Below are 19,261 nucleotides of genomic sequence, written 5' to 3'. Positions count from 1 at the left end.
ACTAAACCGGATTTTTAATTGTCGATAACCGGATTATTTTTGTAACGCCAAGGAGATTCTTGAGCCCACCACACAGTTGTTTTTAGTTTATCTAATTGGCTTTCAGGTTCGGACTTACTTCACCTCTCTGCAGATTCTCTCGTAGAGATTCTGACACAAAGGTTTAATCTTTTCATCGATTATCATTAGAAAATTAAGATCAAAGTTTCGAACTTTATGCTTGTGGTAGTTAGTTATGCGTCTTTGAATGTTGATTTTAGCTTAATTGTGTGATCTTAAGATATGGGTTTTGCGGTTTGTGTTGGTAATGCATCTCTTGTATCTATGGAACTGAGGTGGGTAAGAAGAAGCAAATGCGATGATTCTGATGCTCCTCGTTCGATACCTATTTTCATCTCTACCTTGAAGAAAGACATAAACCTAGAGGAGCTGAGGCGTTTGTATTCGCGTTGTGACCACTCTTGCAACCGTTTGTCCAAGAGTGGTAGCATTGTTGAAAAGACTGTTGACATGAAGAAGCTGTGCACAGCTATCTCCCGCAGCGATGTTGTTGTCTCTGTGTTCTGCAAACCTCATCACGCGCTTCTTGTTGAAGAGAGCACTAGTGAGGACGATAATGATGATGTTCCTGTTTTGTCTTCTTCCTCTTTGTCTCCTTCAGACTTGGGGAGACAAAACAAGGGTGAGGGTTCTCTGGGAGATATGTTTCAGGACGTGTTGCCTCTCACTCCTTCGAATGGTCAGCTTGTTGGGTTTGGTCGTGCCTATTCTGACTATGGCTTGACCGCTTCTATTCACGATCTAATGGTACTTTTTGTCTATAAGTTTCAAAGATTGTTTAGTTTAATTTGCTTTCGTTTCTAAGTTGAGATGTAGTAGTACCCTTCTGTTTTGGTGCTAAGATGTGTAACTTGGTCTCAGTGTCTTCCAGGTTTTACCTTCACTACAACGGATGGGGATTGGTAAACTGATTGTTAACAGGATCACCAGGTTTGATGAGACTTTTCTACTATCATCTTTGCTTTGCTTAAAACCATTAATCTTAAGTTTACTTCTTGAAATATCAAATGGCCTCATTCATTAAAGCAAACTGTTCTAATAGGCTCCTCACAAGTAGAGACATCTATGACATAGCCGCTCTCTGCTTCGAGCATGAAAGGTAATGTAATGCCTTAGCAGCTTATGAGTTATTTGTTGTGTGCTTTCATCTTTAGGCTATTATCGTGTGTGTGTGTGTGAGTGATCTATTTTGATTTTTTTTTTTTGGGTGATGGTATCTTACTGATGATAGTGTTGAATATAAATATGGGATTGATACTAGTACAAGATTGAATTAAAATGTGAATGGAGAGTCCTTGGGCATATATTCTATTGATGATAAAGAAACTCTTCTTTGTCTTAGGCCATTCTTCAAAGCCTGTGGGTTTGCAGATGACAGAATGGGTTCCACAACGATGATGTTCACTAAAGAGCTTGGAGGCCTAATCTGAAGTGAGAAGAAGGACGTTGGATCTTCTAAAACTTTACCTACAGGTCAAAGCAAGTTGAATGATCTTTAGACAAAAATCTTTTATGAATCTCTTTCTCTGCGAAGTATCAGAGAAAGAAAAGCCAAAGATTCAGTGTCTTTTTTTTTTTTTTTTTGCATTTGGATTTGATGTCTCGTGACAACTCTTTTTCACTTCTCTCTTGTCCTGTAAAAAGCAACGAATATTGGTATACTATTACTCTGTTTCCAGTGGTAGAAATGTATTATATCAAATTGAATACAAACTATTTTGTCAAAAATAACTGTTTCTATATGATTTTAGTTATAAAAGACTATATTCTAACTAGAAAAAAATATGAGTTTCAAAGGTATCTGTGTAACTTATAACTTTCATTGATAGTTTTCTCTTAAGAAACTCGTAATGATAGTATGTCGCTAATGCTATATTTTCAAGTTTAATTTACAAAGAGTAAAAAAATACTTCTTTTTACTGTCTTTTACTTGGAAACTATTTTCATGTTAGGTCATCTAACAAGTTGCAACATCTTTCATTGAATTCCAATTCTCTTTTGTAAATTATGTATGCTGTTTCCCCCCCTTTTGAGAAAATATCCAGAAAGTGATGAATTATTGAATGCATGCCAACAAAAGATGTCTTAAAAGTATGTTACTACCCCCCAAAAACGTAAAAATGTGGTATGAATGTCTGTTTTCATTCGTTTATAAATGTATACACATGTGCTGTTGACTTTTTCAGCTCTCTGTTTTTTCCTCAACAACTTTTTCAGCTTCTCATACGTATAATTTTCACTTTTAAAAAATATTACAGTATTCGAAATAGTAAGATTATCTTCTCTTGTAACGCTATTATTGCAAAGAAAATAACAAAAAGTTAATTACAATCAGAGATTTGAGATTCTGTTAAATTCTTCTTTTCTAACGGATAGTCTTTATATTTTAAAATAAGGTCTCTTCGAGTAGTACAAGAAACTATCATATAAGTTATGAGAATGATTTTTAACACTTTTTAATTAACATGGTTTATGGTTCAAATGATGTGATCAGCCATGCTAAACTGCTGATCACGTGCTTTATACACGAAGTCTATATATGTATATAATTTTTGTTAATAATGATCTTGATGAGCATGATGACTAGACTTTTTTTTACTAGACTTTGTATTTACTCTATTTACCTTTTAATCTGCTCCAAATGTATCAAGTTGTTTTTTAATATCAAAGTTATATTTCAAAATGTTATGTAGATACCAATCTCGTTATATTTTATATATGATCATCACACATTTTCTTTTCTTTTTTTGGTCAAAACCATATAATTATTAATTATAAGAGTTATTTTCACCCACAACTACAAAGGGGTTGTTGCTTATCAAACCGACAAAACTATATCACACAAGCTGTATCTATAGATCCACAATGGATTAGACTTTATCTCCAATAGATTTCAAGGAATGAACTTGTAGTTGTCTTTTATCACACAAGCTGTATCTATAGATCCACAATGGATTAGATCGACAAAGTCACTATGAAGTGCAGTCTAGTGGCGCTCGAGAGAATTGAAAAACCCAATACGGCGAATCCGGGTTCAAACTCCGCCGGCCACACGGATATGAATTATTGCTTTCGACTCATTTGAATGCCCAGGAGAGGGTCTATCCGTGGACTGTATCTCCACCCGGGGGTTAGGCTTGTGTCATCATTGACCCGGGTTTAACCCTTTTAATTTTCAAAAAAAAAAAAAGTCACTATGAAGTGAACTACTTGCATGCTATTAGTTTTTTTTTTTTAACTACTTGCATGTTATCGAGAACATTAAAAACTACTGATTATAGTACATCAAATAAATCAATGTAGTTTCAAAAGAATAAATCAATGTAATTTCTTAATATATAATATAGGCGTATATTTCTATGCAAACCTATAAGCACACATATATATTTATATTGTCATATGTGTACCGTTATCACATGGGCCGGTTACTTTTCTTTTTTCGTCGTTTTTTAAACCTGAAATTTCCACTTGTGCATTACAGTGATGAGACTGAAATGAATTAATTAACAAACCAACCATCAAAAACAATGGGCCAATGCAATTGATAAATAGAAAAGGAGACATAGGAGGAGAAAGGAGGAGAAGGCAAAGAAGACAAAATCTTGACTCAGCTTCATGTGTTTGATTCTTAGCCATGTGCACGGCATACCTACCATAATTTATTGACTATTCAATATCAATATAAACATTCAAAAGTTATTTTGGACAGATAGCATATACTCTTGTAACTTGTAAGTGCTTGGTGACCATATATATTGGTAGAATATGAGAATATATGCATTAACTAAGCTACAATATTGTATTCGTAGTCGCCTCGATCAGCTATAGTTACTAGCAAACAAAATGAACGAAGAAAAAGGTTTTATCTAATCTTCTACTCTATTAAAATAGAGTCCTATTTGAAAATTACCTTGGCATAATTTTTTTGGGCCTATTGAAAATGTTGGGACTTATCTGTTATTTCCACTTATCCTTAATCTACTAATATTAAATATATACCTTAGTATTTACTAATAACAGTTATCATATATTAAAACCATCGATGCTTTAAAGTAAGATTGATAATTTAGAACTATACTTAGCATATCTCATTTATTGGAGATATCAATACAATACTTCTTCTCGACATATGTTTTGCATTTGTCCTATGCGTTTCAAACTTTTTCCAACTACTGTTAATCATCTCAGCATCCATTGATAGACTTATACTTCTTCAACTAAGTCTTATTCAAAATCGACATAAGACTAACTTATTAATATTGATAGACATATTTCTTTAACTAATTGATGATGACACTATCAATAGACATATTTTTCTTTCCCATTTCTTTCCCCTTATGTTTATATGGTGATATACCTACATAAGATACCATGTTACTCGATCTATTTTTAAAAATAGAACATAAATCGATAGTAAAATTAAATCAAAATATAATAAATATTTCTAACTATATTCCATTGTAATTCAAAATAAATACAGATTTAAAAAATAGAAACAGAATTAAGAATGATTATTATGGCTAATTGATCGTATTAAATCGTTAAAAAAATAAAATTTAAACAATTATAATTGATGTCACCGGAAATTATGAAAATGTAAACAATTATATTGATTGATAATTACAGTTCTGAATATACTTGGAATCTCAAAAATTATACTAATTTTTTGTTACCAAATCTAAAATATATTCGGTTATGAAATCGTAAATCTAAACAAAACAAATCCAATTCAAATTTTCATATGTTAGATAATTTAAGAAAAATCCAATTCAAATCTCTTACTAATCATTTAAGAAAAATATTATACAAATAAAAACATAAATATGACTAAAAACAAAAATAGAGAAATAAAATTTCTAAACAAATATAAAACAAAAAACATATCCGCCCTTTCAAGGGCGGGTAATAATCTAGTAATGATTAAACTAAAGGGAAAGAATTTTAGATCCTGATAATTAGTTCTTTCTTTTTATTTGTTATAATAGCAATTACAGATGAATTTAAATATGATAAAATTAGTGTGTATTGTGAAGAAAATAATTTAAATCTCAAGATAATTGGCTAAGACCTAACTATAAATCTGTAGTATTTTAAAACTAACTGGTTTAGAAACAAACTATTGAGAGAGTGTATAAAATAATGCTACATGTTTTCGGGTTTCCCATCACACTTGAAGCTTTAAGATTTTCTTTTGGTTGGATCAAAAAAGAGTATCCTGTCTTTCTCTTAAATATATAATAACATATAGTGTTATATATACACTAATTAGGTTTTATATCGTACATACATTTATTTATATATAACACTAAGGGTGAGTGTTTGGATACATGTTTGGATTTGCATTCGTGTATTTCAAATTTTAGGATATTTTGGTATAGGGTATAGAATCCGTTCGGATATTTCTGTAGTCCGGGTCCGTTATTTTTGTGGGTTCAGATATTTAGATTTGAAAAAAAAAAATTTAATTTTTAAGTTTTTTGTATTTAAAATTTTAGTTTTCGATTAACTATTTTTTTAGTTTTTAATAAACTGAATGATTAATAGATTTGGAGATAACATTTCAAAAATAAACAAATATTAATTTGGCTATTTTTTAGAATTTGGATGTAATTTTTATTTATACATGAAATAAAAAAAATTGATATTCATTCTAAATGAGTTTCAAATCATTTTCTCTGTAATCATATGTATAATATTAATATAAATACTTTAAATAAAATAAGATATGTAAACTAAAAATATAAAAATAAATATACATATGTTAAGTAAATAACTTCGGATATCCATTTAGATTTTAATATTATCTCTTCGGATTTGTTACTTCCGATTGGGTTTGAATACGGGTTCCACTATTGGGTAAAGTGGCCACCGCCCTATATAACAACCTCACTCCCTCTTTCATCACTTGGATTCTTTTCATCATAACACTCTCACTCACTCCTTCCACTTTCCGACAAGTCAGATAAATGGCATTTTCCCGGAAAATAACCGACGGCAAGATAGCCACCTCAACCACCGTAACTAAGAAGCCCGATGTTTCAGCTCCGCGGCCGAACTGCTGCGTCACGTGCCTTGCGAGACTTATCAGAAAACTGAAGAGAAAGGGGAGGTTGCTAGTCATGTCGGCAACAGCTGCACGTAGACAGGCGAGTTCGCTGCAATGTCGGTACGATCCAATGAGCTATTCACTGAACTTCGACGGTGGCGCGTGTGGTACGCTTCCCGATGATGAAGATTATTATTTCCGGTTCTATGCGTTTTCCTCAAGATACGTTACTAATAATACTATCAAGACTAGACCACCATTTCCTCGTGAAATCCTCTCTACCTCTCCACATGAATTCGCGTAAACTTATTTGTCGCTCACTCGTTTGACCTTTTTCCCCAACAAAAAGACTAGTTAAACTAATTTTGTATTTGGTATTTTAGTTCGTAGATTTGAATCAGTATTTTTATTGATTAATTGTAATTCTATATATATACATATCAAAAGAAATTTAGTTAAACATTGATTTCTTGTTGAGTGTTTATTTATTAACTAATCCTTTCACAATAAAACAACTTGAGTGATTTATTTTTCTAAAAAATACACAACCATTTGAAAAGATCCAATCTTATACCACGCGCAGGAGATCGTATCTTAGCTTTACTCACTTCATTGTAATTCCATCCAAATAAATCATACATATATTTTGATAAAAAAAATCATACATATATTATATTCTAACGCACAATAAATCTGAAAATTGTAGATTTAATTTACATAAACTGAAATCATCTAATCATCATCTACTTCTAAGTTTAAAAAAAATCATCTACTCCTATCTCAAACTTAAATCTTTAATTATTATAAATGTTTTACAATTTCTTGACCAGCCACTAAAAAAGATACTTAAAACATCAGTAAAGATGCTATTTTTTTTTTTGAAACTAAGATGCATATTTTTAACTTATCAGTTATTACGGATGATGATCTTATGAAGAATTTGTTTTTTAGCAGCACTTATAAATATATTAAACGGTTCAACATATAGTTTAGTGTTCTATTATCGTATTCTTCAAAACCTATACTTACGTTCGTATATGCATATTCATATCACCCTTAATATAGATGATAATAAACACGACCGTTGTTGATTAAATTACTAAAGATAACAGTAAGCGATTATAAATCTTAAATATATGTCTTTTTCTGAAACTCTTTTTTTTAATACAGCTTAAATCTATAATAAAAATTTTAAGATTTGATAGAGAAATACATAAAAATGGGAATCCGTGTAAGCCATACTGGAAGGCGATGCATGTCTGTTAGTTAGTCGAGACAACTTCGCCGAACCCTATCTTAAATAGTCTTCTGCTTCTAGGGTTTCTTCTTTTGACTACTTCACATAAGTTTATTAAATAGACAGTAACGACATTCGCATGTTACATCGCATGAAATTGCGAGCCACTATAGCTAGCCACGGGAGAGGAGGTTAAAGAAAAAAGTCATTAACAATTTAATTATTTGAAAATAATGTTTTCACTTCATTAGCCAAAAGGTCCCCAACTTATGATAAAGTCATGTGTACTCGGTTCAAATTACAGACCGGTACAAACCATACAGACTGAGTAACTGGTGGCTTGATAACTAAATAGCTTCCTTTTTCTTAGTTGAACACTAAAACGTTTCTTTATTCTCTTACTACAACCTCTACGTACCACACCAAAAAACTACTGGAAATATTCATTACATTCACTCGTTTCCATTGTCACACCTACAAAAAAGAAATCTTCAAGCAATCCTTTTTCATCTAGCTTTTGGTTGGTTGTCCAGACGTATTTGATTGATGGGTTTTCACTTTTCAGTATCCAATTGAAGAATTTCATATTAGGGAAATTTTAGTAATAATCAAAATCGTTTATTATATGATTCATGGTTGTGAACATTTAATTAACAGTATGAAGTCTTTTTGGGCCGAACATTCATCTGCAGATGCCATTTTAGGCCCTTGACTGGCTTTATGTGAAAGTGATTGCTTCTCCCAAATTTGGCGCTTTTTAATAAAAATCAAAGTAAGGGTCCCTTTAACTAAAGCATGCGGCGAATTTTTCGAATTTTTCTTTGTTCTTAACTTGTTAATATAAGTCTCCAAATAAATCAAGAAACAGCAATCAACTCCGGTTATGACCATTGTAAGGTTCTTAACGAAACTAGACAATAACAGTTATCTACGTCTACCCTCACAACCTTTAGTAACCACACTTAGGTGGAATATTCCATTTAGTCTCGGACACGGTCGTATTCAACGATACATATCGTTTCCAGTCTTCAAGAGCAGCCTTTAGGTTATTCACTTTGTTGTCCAAACCAATACAACAATTAGCATGCATTGTATTGACTACGTTGATGTCCCTGCTCGGCTGGCAAAACCCTCCAAAGTAAACCGTGTCAAAGAACCTAATGTTGATTCCAAGTTTCACGACAAACTGTTTGTTTTTTATGAGGTTGAACACATCTTGATCGTGTTTTCCAGGGAACTTTCGACTCGATCTGATCCAGTACTTGTAAAAACTTAGCGTTTTGTTGTTTGCTTTGACGTATGTGAATCCGGAGTTCACGTGGTTATTCTTGTCTGATGGCTTTCCATTGTAATCATCGCATGTTATCTGAAAGTCAGCGTCTGGGAAGAACCGGGGAAATGGATCTCGAAGCCACAAGATATCTGCATCCTATATTCAACAAACATATCATTTATACACTTCAAAATTATCATATACAGTGTCCAGCAATTAATCAAACAAGATGTGTATAAGTTAATTATTGCTAAAAAATGTAAATTATTGCTACCTCTATTGTGGTGTTGTAAAATTTTACTGTATGATGACACTTACAATAATTTTGTTGTCAAATAACACTTGCAATCATGTAAAGCAACGTACTGCTATCTTAAGATATTTTCATTATGCATACCAATATCTAGAACTATATATCGTTGACACGCAAATATAACTGTTACAATCTTGAATATTGGTTTATGTAATATTTATACTGAAGTTAATCTCTACCATATAGTTCTAACCAGCCGCCTAATATGAATGTCAATGGTTCAATAGTATACATCAAGAAAAAACGTGATGAATGGAAGTCAGAGTAGTTAAGCTAAAACAAAACAAAGAATATCGATATTCAAGTCTAAAACCTTCATATAAAAAAGTAAAAATCTAGCAAACGGAAAATGTTAGAAGAAAAATCTCATATTTGAAAAAGAGCTTGTATATATATATATATATGAAATAAGGGAGTATTTCATGTACCGTGAAGATGAAGTTGTATCCAAATCCAAGAACTTCCCTAAGAAGATCCATTCGTCGCCAAATGAGTTTCAAGTAACCAGGCGTCATAAACCGGTTTGGACCGGAAAGTTGGTCTGAATCTGTGGCATTAATCAAGTAGCAATGAGGATGAACCTCTATGCACCGATCGTACGCATGTTTATCCAAGCAAACCGCGATCACGTGTTTCAATAGTCTCTCTGTTCCTAAACCGGCTTTAAAACTCTCTCGAAACACGTCGAAAGTTGAATTTGGTTTGGCCCATGCTTGGTTTAACGCGGTTATGATCACCGTGTTATCCTCCATAGCCGCGTTCATCAGTACTCTCTCTAATTCTGAAACCGGTTCCCTCTTTTGCACCTACAAATAAAGCAAAGTTAAAGAAATGTTAGGCGGTAACTAAACATTTTGTATAACAACGGCTGTATTAATAATTGTTTTGTTTATGATCGATTTGCCATATATACACGGGATGCTAGGCTTCGCATATAGTGCCTTTTTAACACCGGTTAAGATTAATATATCAACAAAATAAAATGTCTGGTAGTGTAATTTTCATTAAATCTATACTATTATTTGCGAAGTAAATTTTTGCAACAGAGCTCTCACGTTAAAAGTTAGAGCGGTTAATATCTATAATACCCTTAATGAATAAATTATATAAATTACTTACAAATCAAAAACGAATTTAAGTTTTTTTGATTAGATAAGTGGTTAAAACTAATAATAAGAGTTATCCATAATTAAAAATTAATTTACAAATAAAAAGATAATTTTATATATATAATAAGAGTTATCCATAATTAAAATATATTTACAAATAAAAAGATAATATATATATATATATAATAAGAGTTATCCATAATTAAATATATTTACAAATAAAAAGATAATTTATATATATATATATTGCGTTGTTATCCGAAAATTATCTTTAAATAATAAGTTAAAATAAAAAAAAAACACATAACTAAAACATAAATAATAATTTATCCTGAGTCTTTTAGTTAGTAATTAGTATAACTTATGTAAATTAATCAAAAAAATAAAAACGAGTTTTAAATTTTTTTTAATTTGCTAAGTAAATTTTCGCAACGGAGCTCTCACGTTAAAAGTTAGAGCGTTTAATATCGATAATATCCTTAATGAATAAATTATATAAATTACTTACAAATCAAAAACGAATTTAAGTTTTTTTTATTAGATAAGTGATTAAAACTAATAATAATAAGAGTTATCCATAATTAAAAATATATTTATAAATAAAAAGATAATTTTTATATATATTGTTGTTATCCGAAAATTATCTTTAAATAATAAGTTAAACATAAAAAAAGCAAATAACTAAAACATAAATAATAATTTATCATGATAGTCTTTTAGTTAGTAATTAGTATAATTTATATAAATTAATCACAAAAATAAAAACGAGTTTTAAAATTTTTGATTAGATAATTGATTAAAATTCATGGTGATAAGAATTATTCAAAATTTAAAAAGATATTTTAAATAAAAACATAATTCCTATATATACTGTGTTGTTATCTTATAAATATATTTTAATGTAAAAGTTTTAAAAAACAAAACATAAACTACATAGATAAATACTAATTAAGTTATCTATATTTAATGTGTTGTTATCTTATAAATATCTTTTAATGAAAAAGTTAAAAAAAATAAATACATAAAACACATAGCTACATATTAATTAAGTAAATTTTTTAATTCTATATAATTGAAAAGAGAACATTGAGTGATTTTAAAGTTTTATTTTTTAATAATCAATACAATTTATAAAGAATTTTTTAAAAAATTATAAGTAAGAATTTTCAAATGGAAATATATATATATATATAATAATTTGCTAAAAAAACATAAATAATCTACCATTATTACTTTTTTTAATCAGTGGTGATTGTATTAATAAATAATTGTAAAAATTTTGATTAGATAATTGATTAAAATTCATACTGATAAGAATTATTCAAAGTCAAAAAATATATTTTAAATAAAAACATAATTCTTATACTGTGTTGTTATCTTATAAATATCTTTTAATGAACAAGTTCAAAAACAAACATAAAACACATAGCTAAATATTAATTAATTTAATTCCTATATATACTGTCTTGTTATCTTATAAATATGTTTTAATGAAAAATTTTAAAACATAAAGCACATAGCTAAATATTAATTAAGTAAATTTTCTAATTCTATATAATTGAAAAGAGAACATTGAGTGATTTTAAAGATTTATTTTTTAATAATGAATAAAATTTATATAGAAATGTTTTAAAAATTATTAGGAAGAATTTGGAAATATATATATATATATATAACAATTTGTTAGAAAACATAAATAATCTATCATTATAATTTTTTAATTAATAGTGATTGTATTAATAAATAATTGTAAAAAATTTAAGTCCGCATGTGCGGGCGAAACAACTAGTGTTTTAATATTCAGTACTAAAAATCGGTTTAGCAAAAATAATTAAAAATTTCGCAATAAACATGATAATATAAATTTACTCATTTAGCAATAAGAAAATCTACGTAAATATTAGCTTTCCTAATGAAGTTAAGCAAAATCGTTTCAAGTTGATCTCCAAAAAGTTCATCAAAAAAATATCAGCAATTCCTTCATAACTTATATTAATATTCAAACTATATTGAGGTAATTAAATTATCAATAAACATATATAATATACTAACCGTTTCTAAGGAAGCCTCGTTAATGGTTTTTGAAGAACAACAATCCGTCGTCTTCCATAGAGACACCACGTTGAAGGGATTATTTGCAGATTTGTAAAACAAGAGGCAAGAAAGTGTCACGGTAGTGACCAGCAACACGACTCTAATCATGTCTCTTCCTCCGAACAAACCATCGGTAGATATCACAGGCTTAGATTTTCCGTCGTCAATGCTAACTCCGGCGAACTTGTATCCCAAGGTAGAAGATTCACTTTTCGTGCTCTCCATTGTTTTGAGTCGGAATCGTTTCTTGTCTTCGTTCGTTTCCTTTATATATATATTATGTTGCTATAATGTTTCCTAAATATTGCCTTACCATATATATATGATATATCTCAATTTAGTAGTCTCGACTTTTCTTTGAATAGTCTTTTAAATTTAAGAATAGAAGTTACTCGTGAGGACTTTTATAACGATTAAATATGTTAAGAAACTTAATGAAGATAATTTTCTTTCTCAAACAGGAAACTTCCTTTGAATCCTAGCTATGGTCATAACATGACCAAAACGGGGTCATAACTTTTTACCGGTTCGATTCAATTGTGTCCCGAAATGAGTATACTATAACTATATAATACCCGAACCAATTTGTTTTATCAAATATAAACTATATGGTAGAAATAACCGACATTGACGAGAAGGAGCAAATGATTTGATTTCTTACAATCACAGTATAGGAAAATACAGCTACCATATTTATCTATCTTATTAAAACAGAAACATTTTGTTGGACCTAACATTTATTTTGTAAGTTTTAAATTAAATAGACCTTTATACTTTATAATTAAACATACATTAAATCACTAATGTTCCTTTATTTATACTACTATCCATGTTTCCAAACAATATACTTATTTCTTTATAATACTATCAATGTTTCCAAACAATATACTTATTTCTTTATACTACTATCAATGTTTCCAAACAATATATTTTTTATACTACTATCAATGTTTCCAAATAATACAATAATTAATCTTAGTTATTTTATATCTATCATTTTCTATTTAAAATTTTGTAGAAACGTCATAATTTCATAAATTGCAAAATAATGAACTTTAAAATTTCGATTATAAGATTACAAATTATGAAACTATTACAATTTAAATCCAATTAGATTACATATCGGTCATCCATCAGTTCAATCGGTTAGTCTCGGGTTTTAGTGATTTTTTAATATGAATATTTTAAAAACATAAATTGAATTGTCAGATCTCCGGATTAACCGGTATAATCACAATCGGTTGAATTTAAAAATACTGATTTAAATACAAAAATATTTTAAATACACACTCTTTAAAAATTACCAAAATATTTGTTAAATTATTAGTAAAAATTTTCATCGTAAAATATCCCGCGCTTCAAAAGCGCGGGTCAAAATCTAGTTGATGAATTAAAGAGGAAGAAAAGTTGTGATTGGCGACTTAACTATAAACCATATTATCATGTCACAATTAAGCCATGTTCCCCTAATACAAATATAGATTCAAGTTAAAATATTATTCATTTGAGTAGGATTTCGTGGTCGGATGGTAGTGAAAGAGTTTGGAACGCAAATATGTTTTAGGTTTAATTCTCTTGGTGCGTAAAATTAAGTCACATTGTTTTGGTCAAATAAAGTGGATATAAATATATAGTTTAGAACCCATATAAAATTGTGGAGAAAATATCCATTTACAGGTTTTAACTCCTCTAAATATAACAAAGTTAAAAAATATTCGTCAAAAAAAAACTATTTACAATTACTCTTAAATTTGGTTCACTCCAAATAGTGACCATTTGGTATAATTCTTCTTTTTTTTAACTGAGAAGTTTCTTGCAAGCATAGAATTAGAATTCATACCAAAACAAGATCAGAAATGATAATGTGACATCAAATATATGCTTTGTATTATGGATTGGTTCCATTCCCAATTTGACATAATGTGTTAGACCGGTTTAGCTGTATGCATCAAATCGGTCAATCATTACCAGCTTGAACCGTCCGGTTTAAGTACTCAAGCAAAATAGAAAAACCTTGTCGATGTTAAGTAGCAATTACAGGAATGAAAGGAGATAGAATTAGACCGATTCCCTAAATACTTTTCTAGATATTCTTCGATCCCCCGGTGTTTAGCGTTGAATAGGTCAATAATTTGCTACGACCTCTAGTTAAGAAAATCCTTGAATAAAATGGCATTTTGGGATATGAAGACTCGTTGCTATTTGCCTATTGACAAACCTCTAGTCAGATGTAGTGTAAAAATCAATCTCTGCTTCTAAATTGAATCTCCTCCATACGAAAAAATCGAAGTTGATATTTAATGTTGACGGCTCTCTAAGCATCAGCATCGCTAGGACTTTTTTCTAAGTCCTTAGGTTTTTAAAATAATTTTTGTAGCTTAGGACTTTGATTAGGGACTTTAGTAAAATTAATGATTTATTGGTAGGACTTGCGGGTTGGTCTTTATGTGTTGCCGTCGCGACCAATGTCTTAGAGGAAGAAGCTGTTTCGCAGCGGATCTCGACTCTGCAAATAAGAGATCGTCACCATGTAGCGAAAGAACCGAGAGGATCTCGTTCTCGGGATGAAATCGTCGAACGTGGTCTCGCCAACTGTGTCACCGCGAGAGGAAATCGAGAGAGGAAGAAGAAGTACGATGAACCCAATTGAATCTATAGAACTACGATGAACTCAAGTAAATTGAATCTATAGAAGTACGATGAACCCACATTCTCAAACGCATAAATAATCAAATCCAGCATAAACCCAATTGAATCTATAGAAGTACGATGAACTCAAGCAAATTAAAATTTCAGAAACAACACAAAAGAAGAGAAACATTTATTTATGTTCTCGTGCTCGGGTTCGTTGGTGCCAGCTGGCACGGAAGGACGAGAAAAAAAGTCCTAAACTAAGATACGTCCTACACTAATTCACTCATTTTTGATTTTCTTTTCGGCCCAATATTAGTAAGGACGTGGTCCAAGGATCCCGATAATGATGTTCTAAGTAACTATTTTTAATTTATTATTTATTAATTTTTTGAATATTAATTTATATTTATAGAATTTGTATGGAGAAAGTTTACTTTTTCTCATTGAAAACAAAGGTTAGGATCAACATCAGTGTGGCCTCATTTGTAGAATTTCACACAAAGTATGACCAGATATTTATAATGGTTGGTTCTTGGCTTGCGTCAAGACTTCTAATACATGTAACAGATTCAAATTGATAGATACCTCTATGTGACCACGGCCAGTAATAACACATTCTATGATACGAAAAATTGGTATCCTTTGATTCCATTTTATCTGCAAATCTGTCTTACAAAAAAAAAGAGAGAAAAAAAAAACAAAACTAAACATAAAAGACTTGTCCAACGTTCAAAAGGGTTTCATGAGGAACATGTAAGATAACACTATTCTCCCTACAAATCTTAGCAAGAAACGCATAAACATAATCAATCGCAATCTTTTTGGGAAGCCCTGCTCCACTCCTTGCTTTCACCACAGTGTTTCCCATGATATGAACAACCCCTGACTCTTTACATGTCCTCAAAAACTCCAACTCATCCTCCTCTTCTTCCTCGATAGTGTAGCTTTGTCTGAAACTCGTCCTGTTAGAACCAATGGGAACTATGGTGTCTAAAGTCGATACAGTGTGGTCCACCACCGATGAGAACATATCCATGTTGTTGTTTTCATTGTTGTTGTTGATATTGTGGTTGTGGTTGTTGTTGGTGTCATGTACCAATCCATCTCTGGGGTCTAGTGTCTGGTTGACCGAGTATGCGCTGCTGTAGGTGCTTGAGTTAGCTCCTGGCTCCATCATTGTTTCGATATGGATGAACGATATGAGTTTATTGAACAGTTTGGTTTCGAAATCGTCGTCTTTCCTGTGCAGATCTTTGTAACCATACCTGTTTCAAACAGTTTTATTAAAAAACTCTGTATCCAAAGAACAGAGAAGATGACTACTAGGAGAGTCAGTACCTAGCTACGCAGCGGAACATTCTGAATGTCTTTGGTCCGATTCTCTTGACAATAAACCTCTCCTCTTCGGGGACGGTGTAAACCGGAAGGTACTTGACGCAGACAAAGACCACAACCGAGTGAATCGCAGGCAAGTTAGTGATGAAATGAGAGAAGATGTGAGGGACACCCCTCGCTAACTCCGTGTAGACCAACCCTATCCCGGGGACACGAACAAGACCGAGGCTAGGACCAAGACCGAGTATCCAACTCATGGAGACTTTACTGTGAACTTCAAACTCGTACTTCTTGACCGTCGCGTAGTGCCAAACCGACATCACGAGAAGAGAGATGGCTGCTATGATGAGCGGAACCCATCCTCCTTCGATAAACTTAAAGATCACCGCAGAGAAGTAGGAAAGCTCCACGAATAGCGAGAGGACGGCGAATACAAGGACAAGGCTCCAGTGACACCTCCACACGAGCAGCATGGTCAGAACCATCAGCAACGTGGTCATAAGCATCACCAGCACAACAGCAGTTCCTAAACAAAGACCAAACATTAGGGTTTCAGGCTTTTTGTTATATAAATGCTACAAGACCTTATTACCGTATGCATTTCCGATTTGGCTCTGGTTCTTGAAACTAGCGGTGACGGCGATGCAGCCGATCATGAGCATCCAGTTAATATCAGGGCAATATATCTGACCAAAGAACTTTTTGGAAGTGTGAACGATCTTAACACGAGGGAAACAGCCATGAGACACGGCTTGCTTGACTATAGAGTAAGTCCCCGAGATCGTAGCTTGGCTCCCAACGATCGCAGCTAAAGTCGCCGCTATAAACATAGGCCAATACACACTCTCTGTAGAAGAAGCAAAAGATAGTTTTCTGAGTGTTACTGTAATAAAAGATGTAAAAAAGATTATTGCACCAAAAGGGAACAGACCAGGGATAGATGCATAGAAAGCATCTTGGTAATGATCTTTGTTGTTGACGAGATACGCAGCTTGTCCACAGTAAGCTAGAAGAAGACAAGGGAAGACGAAGAACGTGAAGGCGAGCTGTATCGCTAGTAAAGGGAAGTAAGCGATGTCTGCGTATAGCGCCTCTGTGCCTGTGATGCTGAGGAGAATGCCGCCGAGAGAGATCCAACCGTCTCTTCCTCGTCTTTTGAAGTAGAGGTAGATGTACGTCGGCGAAAACGCTTTTAAAACGCTAGTGTCGTGTTTGAAGATGTTGTATATACCTGTGGCTCCGATGAAGAGGAACCAGACGAGGACTATGGGTGCAAAGAGCCATCCTACTTTGTCTGTACCGTAGTGTTGCATGCTGAATAGGCCTATTAAGATGACTATAGACACAATCACAACGACGTCTGCAAAGGAACATAGCAAGTTAGTTAAAACTAAACCGGTCTGGAACTTGAAACTGACATAAGGTGAAATGTTACCGCCGCTCATCTTTGGATTGTTGACTTTGATCCCACCAGTAGCTGAAAGAACTGTGGGTAGATAGTTTTGTAAGTTGAACAGTTTCAGTAAAAGCTATCGACAGAAGAAAGAAAGAGGAAGAGGAAGAAGGTGGTTTAGTTACCGGAGATGGCTGGGGTTAAGATACCGTCACCAATGGTCATACAAGTACCGAGGAGGACAATGACGAGAAGAGCTCTCTTCCTCCAATGTTTGCCTTCCAACCACTTCTTTGTTTTAGCAGAGAAAGACCCTTCAGGGAGTAGAGTCCGACTGTAAGTGGTGAGATTCTCATCGCTGCGTTGGTGATTTGGGATTAGACTCACTTTAGCATGTCTACAAAGCAACGAGTATATAGCTAATGTCCCACCTGCACACACACACACACGCATACACACAGATAGGCATGTCTACTAAACCGGTTTGGTTAAAATACAAGATTTGATCAAAGCTTATTTTACCTTGACCATTGTCATTAGCTTTGCAGACGATGAAGACGTACTTGATGAGAGGTATAAGGAAAAGAGAGTAAATGATCAAAGAAAGAGCTCCGATAACATCTTCACTATCTTCAATCCCATCAGGGAATGTGTTGTAGAACACATACAGTGGTGACGTCCCTAAATCTCCGTACACTATGCCTAGACTTTGGAATGATAGTCTCAGTATCATTAACATCGAATAGCCCTGAATTAAATTAAATTAAAAAAAAACGCAAAATTGATTTTTTTTTTTTTGGTAAATTAAACTTTAACGGACCATATCTCAAAGTCTATATATGTGAAAGTATTGACCGTATTTTCTCTGTAGGTGTTGAGCTTAGTAGCTTCTTCATCCATGGGTTGATCAAGCTTCTGCTCTAGCTCCCACATAGCTCCTACCTCTCTTTCTTCTATCGTGTTTTCACCTTCTGGAACAGATGTTTCCACCCTTTCCGCCATTTTTTTGTGTGATCCGGAAACAAAAACAGAGCTTCCTCTAAGATTGATTCCTCTAAGATTCAAACCAGCCGGAGCCCGAGGAATCGAGCAATTTTGGCCTGAGAGATGATACTAAAGTCGACACCTTTTATTCTGTTTCTCTGAGTATAAGAAGCGACTTTGAGTTTATTACAGAGTAATAATATGAGAGAAAACAGAATCGGTCAAATGATAATTAAGAAAAAAATATACCTAAAGAAGAATCTTTTTAACAACTATGTGATGATTGATTACGCGAACAGAACACGGTTTGAAAGAAATATGTTTTTTTTTTCTTCTCTTCTTCTTTGTTTCTCTGTTTTAGCAGAGAGTGACGAAAGAGAGAAAGAAGAGGAGAAGAAGAGAGAGAGAGAGATGAAGACAAAGATTGAACGATGAAACTTTTATAAGTTTATGAAGACGCTGACAAAACTCAAGTCTTGTGGCAGAGAGAGACACGGGCAGTTAAACTCTCTTTCTTTCTCTCTCTTTATGTTTTATTTTCTGTTTTGGTAATATAACTTTTCTTTTCTTTTCAATTGTTAGCATATACTTCAATTTCAGATTGTGGCATACTTTGATACTTGATATATCCAACTGTTGATAAAAAAACAACGAGGAAGAAAATATAGAGGAGACTATAGATTAAATTTCATTTATTCTCGGTTTTTATTGCCAAACAATCATAATTTATTTGACACTGTATCTGTATGGATTTGTTTGTTTATTTAGTTTTGTCTTGCTTTC

The 19,261-nt window shown here is 32.3% G+C and overlaps 4 protein-coding genes across 5 annotated transcripts; 2 read left to right on the top strand and 2 right to left on the bottom strand.

The window, feature by feature from the left end:
• The first annotated feature begins 105 nt into the window (after positions 1–105).
• LOC108835611 (uncharacterized) lies at positions 106–1,773 on the top strand. Of its 2 annotated transcripts, none has more exons than XR_001946990.2 (4): positions 106–807; positions 922–990; positions 1,103–1,159; positions 1,403–1,486. XR_001946990.2 is itself a non-coding variant. In XM_018608843.2 (4 exons), the coding sequence occupies exons 1-4, from the start codon at positions 283–285 to the stop codon at positions 1,488–1,490; spliced, it is 729 nt and encodes a 242-aa protein (XP_018464345.2). In that variant the 5' UTR covers positions 106–282; the 3' UTR covers positions 1,491–1,773. The 2 variants fall into 2 exon arrangements, 1 of the variants encoding a protein (XP_018464345.2); XM_018608843.2 differs by having other exon boundaries at positions 932–990; positions 1,403–1,773.
• A 4,213-nt stretch (positions 1,774–5,986) lies between these two features.
• LOC108840970 (uncharacterized) lies at positions 5,987–6,550 on the top strand. The gene has a single exon (XM_018613764.2). It carries the CDS (start codon positions 6,027–6,029, stop codon positions 6,408–6,410), a length of 384 nt encoding a protein of 127 aa, XP_018469266.2. The 5' UTR covers positions 5,987–6,026; the 3' UTR covers positions 6,411–6,550.
• A 1,655-nt stretch (positions 6,551–8,205) lies between these two features.
• On the bottom strand, positions 8,206–12,461 carry LOC108841792 (uncharacterized protein At4g15970). Its single transcript, XM_057003548.1, has 3 exons — positions 12,091–12,461; positions 9,358–9,735; positions 8,206–8,772 (listed from the first exon to the last, which is right to left on the bottom strand). Exons 1-3 carry the CDS (start codon positions 12,355–12,357, stop codon positions 8,293–8,295), a joined length of 1,125 nt encoding a protein of 374 aa, XP_056859528.1. The 5' UTR covers positions 12,358–12,461; the 3' UTR covers positions 8,206–8,292.
• A 2,928-nt stretch (positions 12,462–15,389) lies between these two features.
• LOC108815886 (potassium transporter 9) lies at positions 15,390–18,686 on the bottom strand. Its single transcript, XM_018588416.2, has 8 exons — positions 18,350–18,686; positions 18,017–18,242; positions 17,680–17,925; positions 17,537–17,587; positions 17,033–17,461; positions 16,694–16,948; positions 16,105–16,627; positions 15,390–16,031 (listed from the first exon to the last, which is right to left on the bottom strand). Exons 1-8 carry the CDS (start codon positions 18,494–18,496, stop codon positions 15,470–15,472), a joined length of 2,439 nt encoding a protein of 812 aa, XP_018443918.2. The 5' UTR covers positions 18,497–18,686; the 3' UTR covers positions 15,390–15,469.
• Between the last annotated feature and the right edge of the window lie 575 nt (positions 18,687–19,261).

This window comes from Raphanus sativus, chromosome 2 (genome assembly GCF_000801105.2).
Source record: "Raphanus sativus cultivar WK10039 chromosome 2, ASM80110v3, whole genome shotgun sequence".
NCBI lineage: Eukaryota > Viridiplantae > Streptophyta > Magnoliopsida > Brassicales > Brassicaceae > Raphanus > Raphanus sativus.
This window is presented reverse-complemented; position numbering and strand designations above follow the sequence as displayed.

Coding starts and splice junctions, on each gene's coding strand:
- LOC108815886 (XM_018588416.2), bottom strand. CDS start 18,496: ATGGCGGAAAGGGTGGAAACATCTGTTCCAGAAGGTGAAAACACGATA. Junction 18,243..18,349: donor ACACCTACAGAGAAAATACG/GTCAATACTTTC, acceptor AATTTAATTCAG/GGCTATTCGATGTTAATGAT. Junction 17,588..17,679: donor CTTAACCCCAGCCATCTCCG/GTAACTAAACCA, acceptor ATCTACCCACAG/TTCTTTCAGCTACTGGTGGG.
- LOC108841792 (XM_057003548.1), bottom strand. CDS start 12,357: ATGGAGAGCACGAAAAGTGAATCTTCTACCTTGGGATACAAGTTCGCC. Junction 9,736..12,090: donor ACGAGGCTTCCTTAGAAACG/GTTAGTATATTA, acceptor CTTTATTTGTAG/GTGCAAAAGAGGGAACCGGT. Junction 8,773..9,357: donor GATACAACTTCATCTTCACG/GTACATGAAATA, acceptor TGTTGAATATAG/GATGCAGATATCTTGTGGCT.
- LOC108835611 (XM_018608843.2), top strand. CDS start 283: ATGGGTTTTGCGGTTTGTGTTGGTAATGCATCTCTTGTATCTATGGAA. Junction 808..931: donor CTTCTATTCACGATCTAATG/GTACTTTTTGTC, acceptor AGTGTCTTCCAG/GTTTTACCTTCACTACAACG. Junction 1,160..1,402: donor CTCTGCTTCGAGCATGAAAG/GTAATGTAATGC, acceptor TCTTTGTCTTAG/GCCATTCTTCAAAGCCTGTG.
- LOC108840970 (XM_018613764.2), top strand. CDS start 6,027: ATGGCATTTTCCCGGAAAATAACCGACGGCAAGATAGCCACCTCAACC.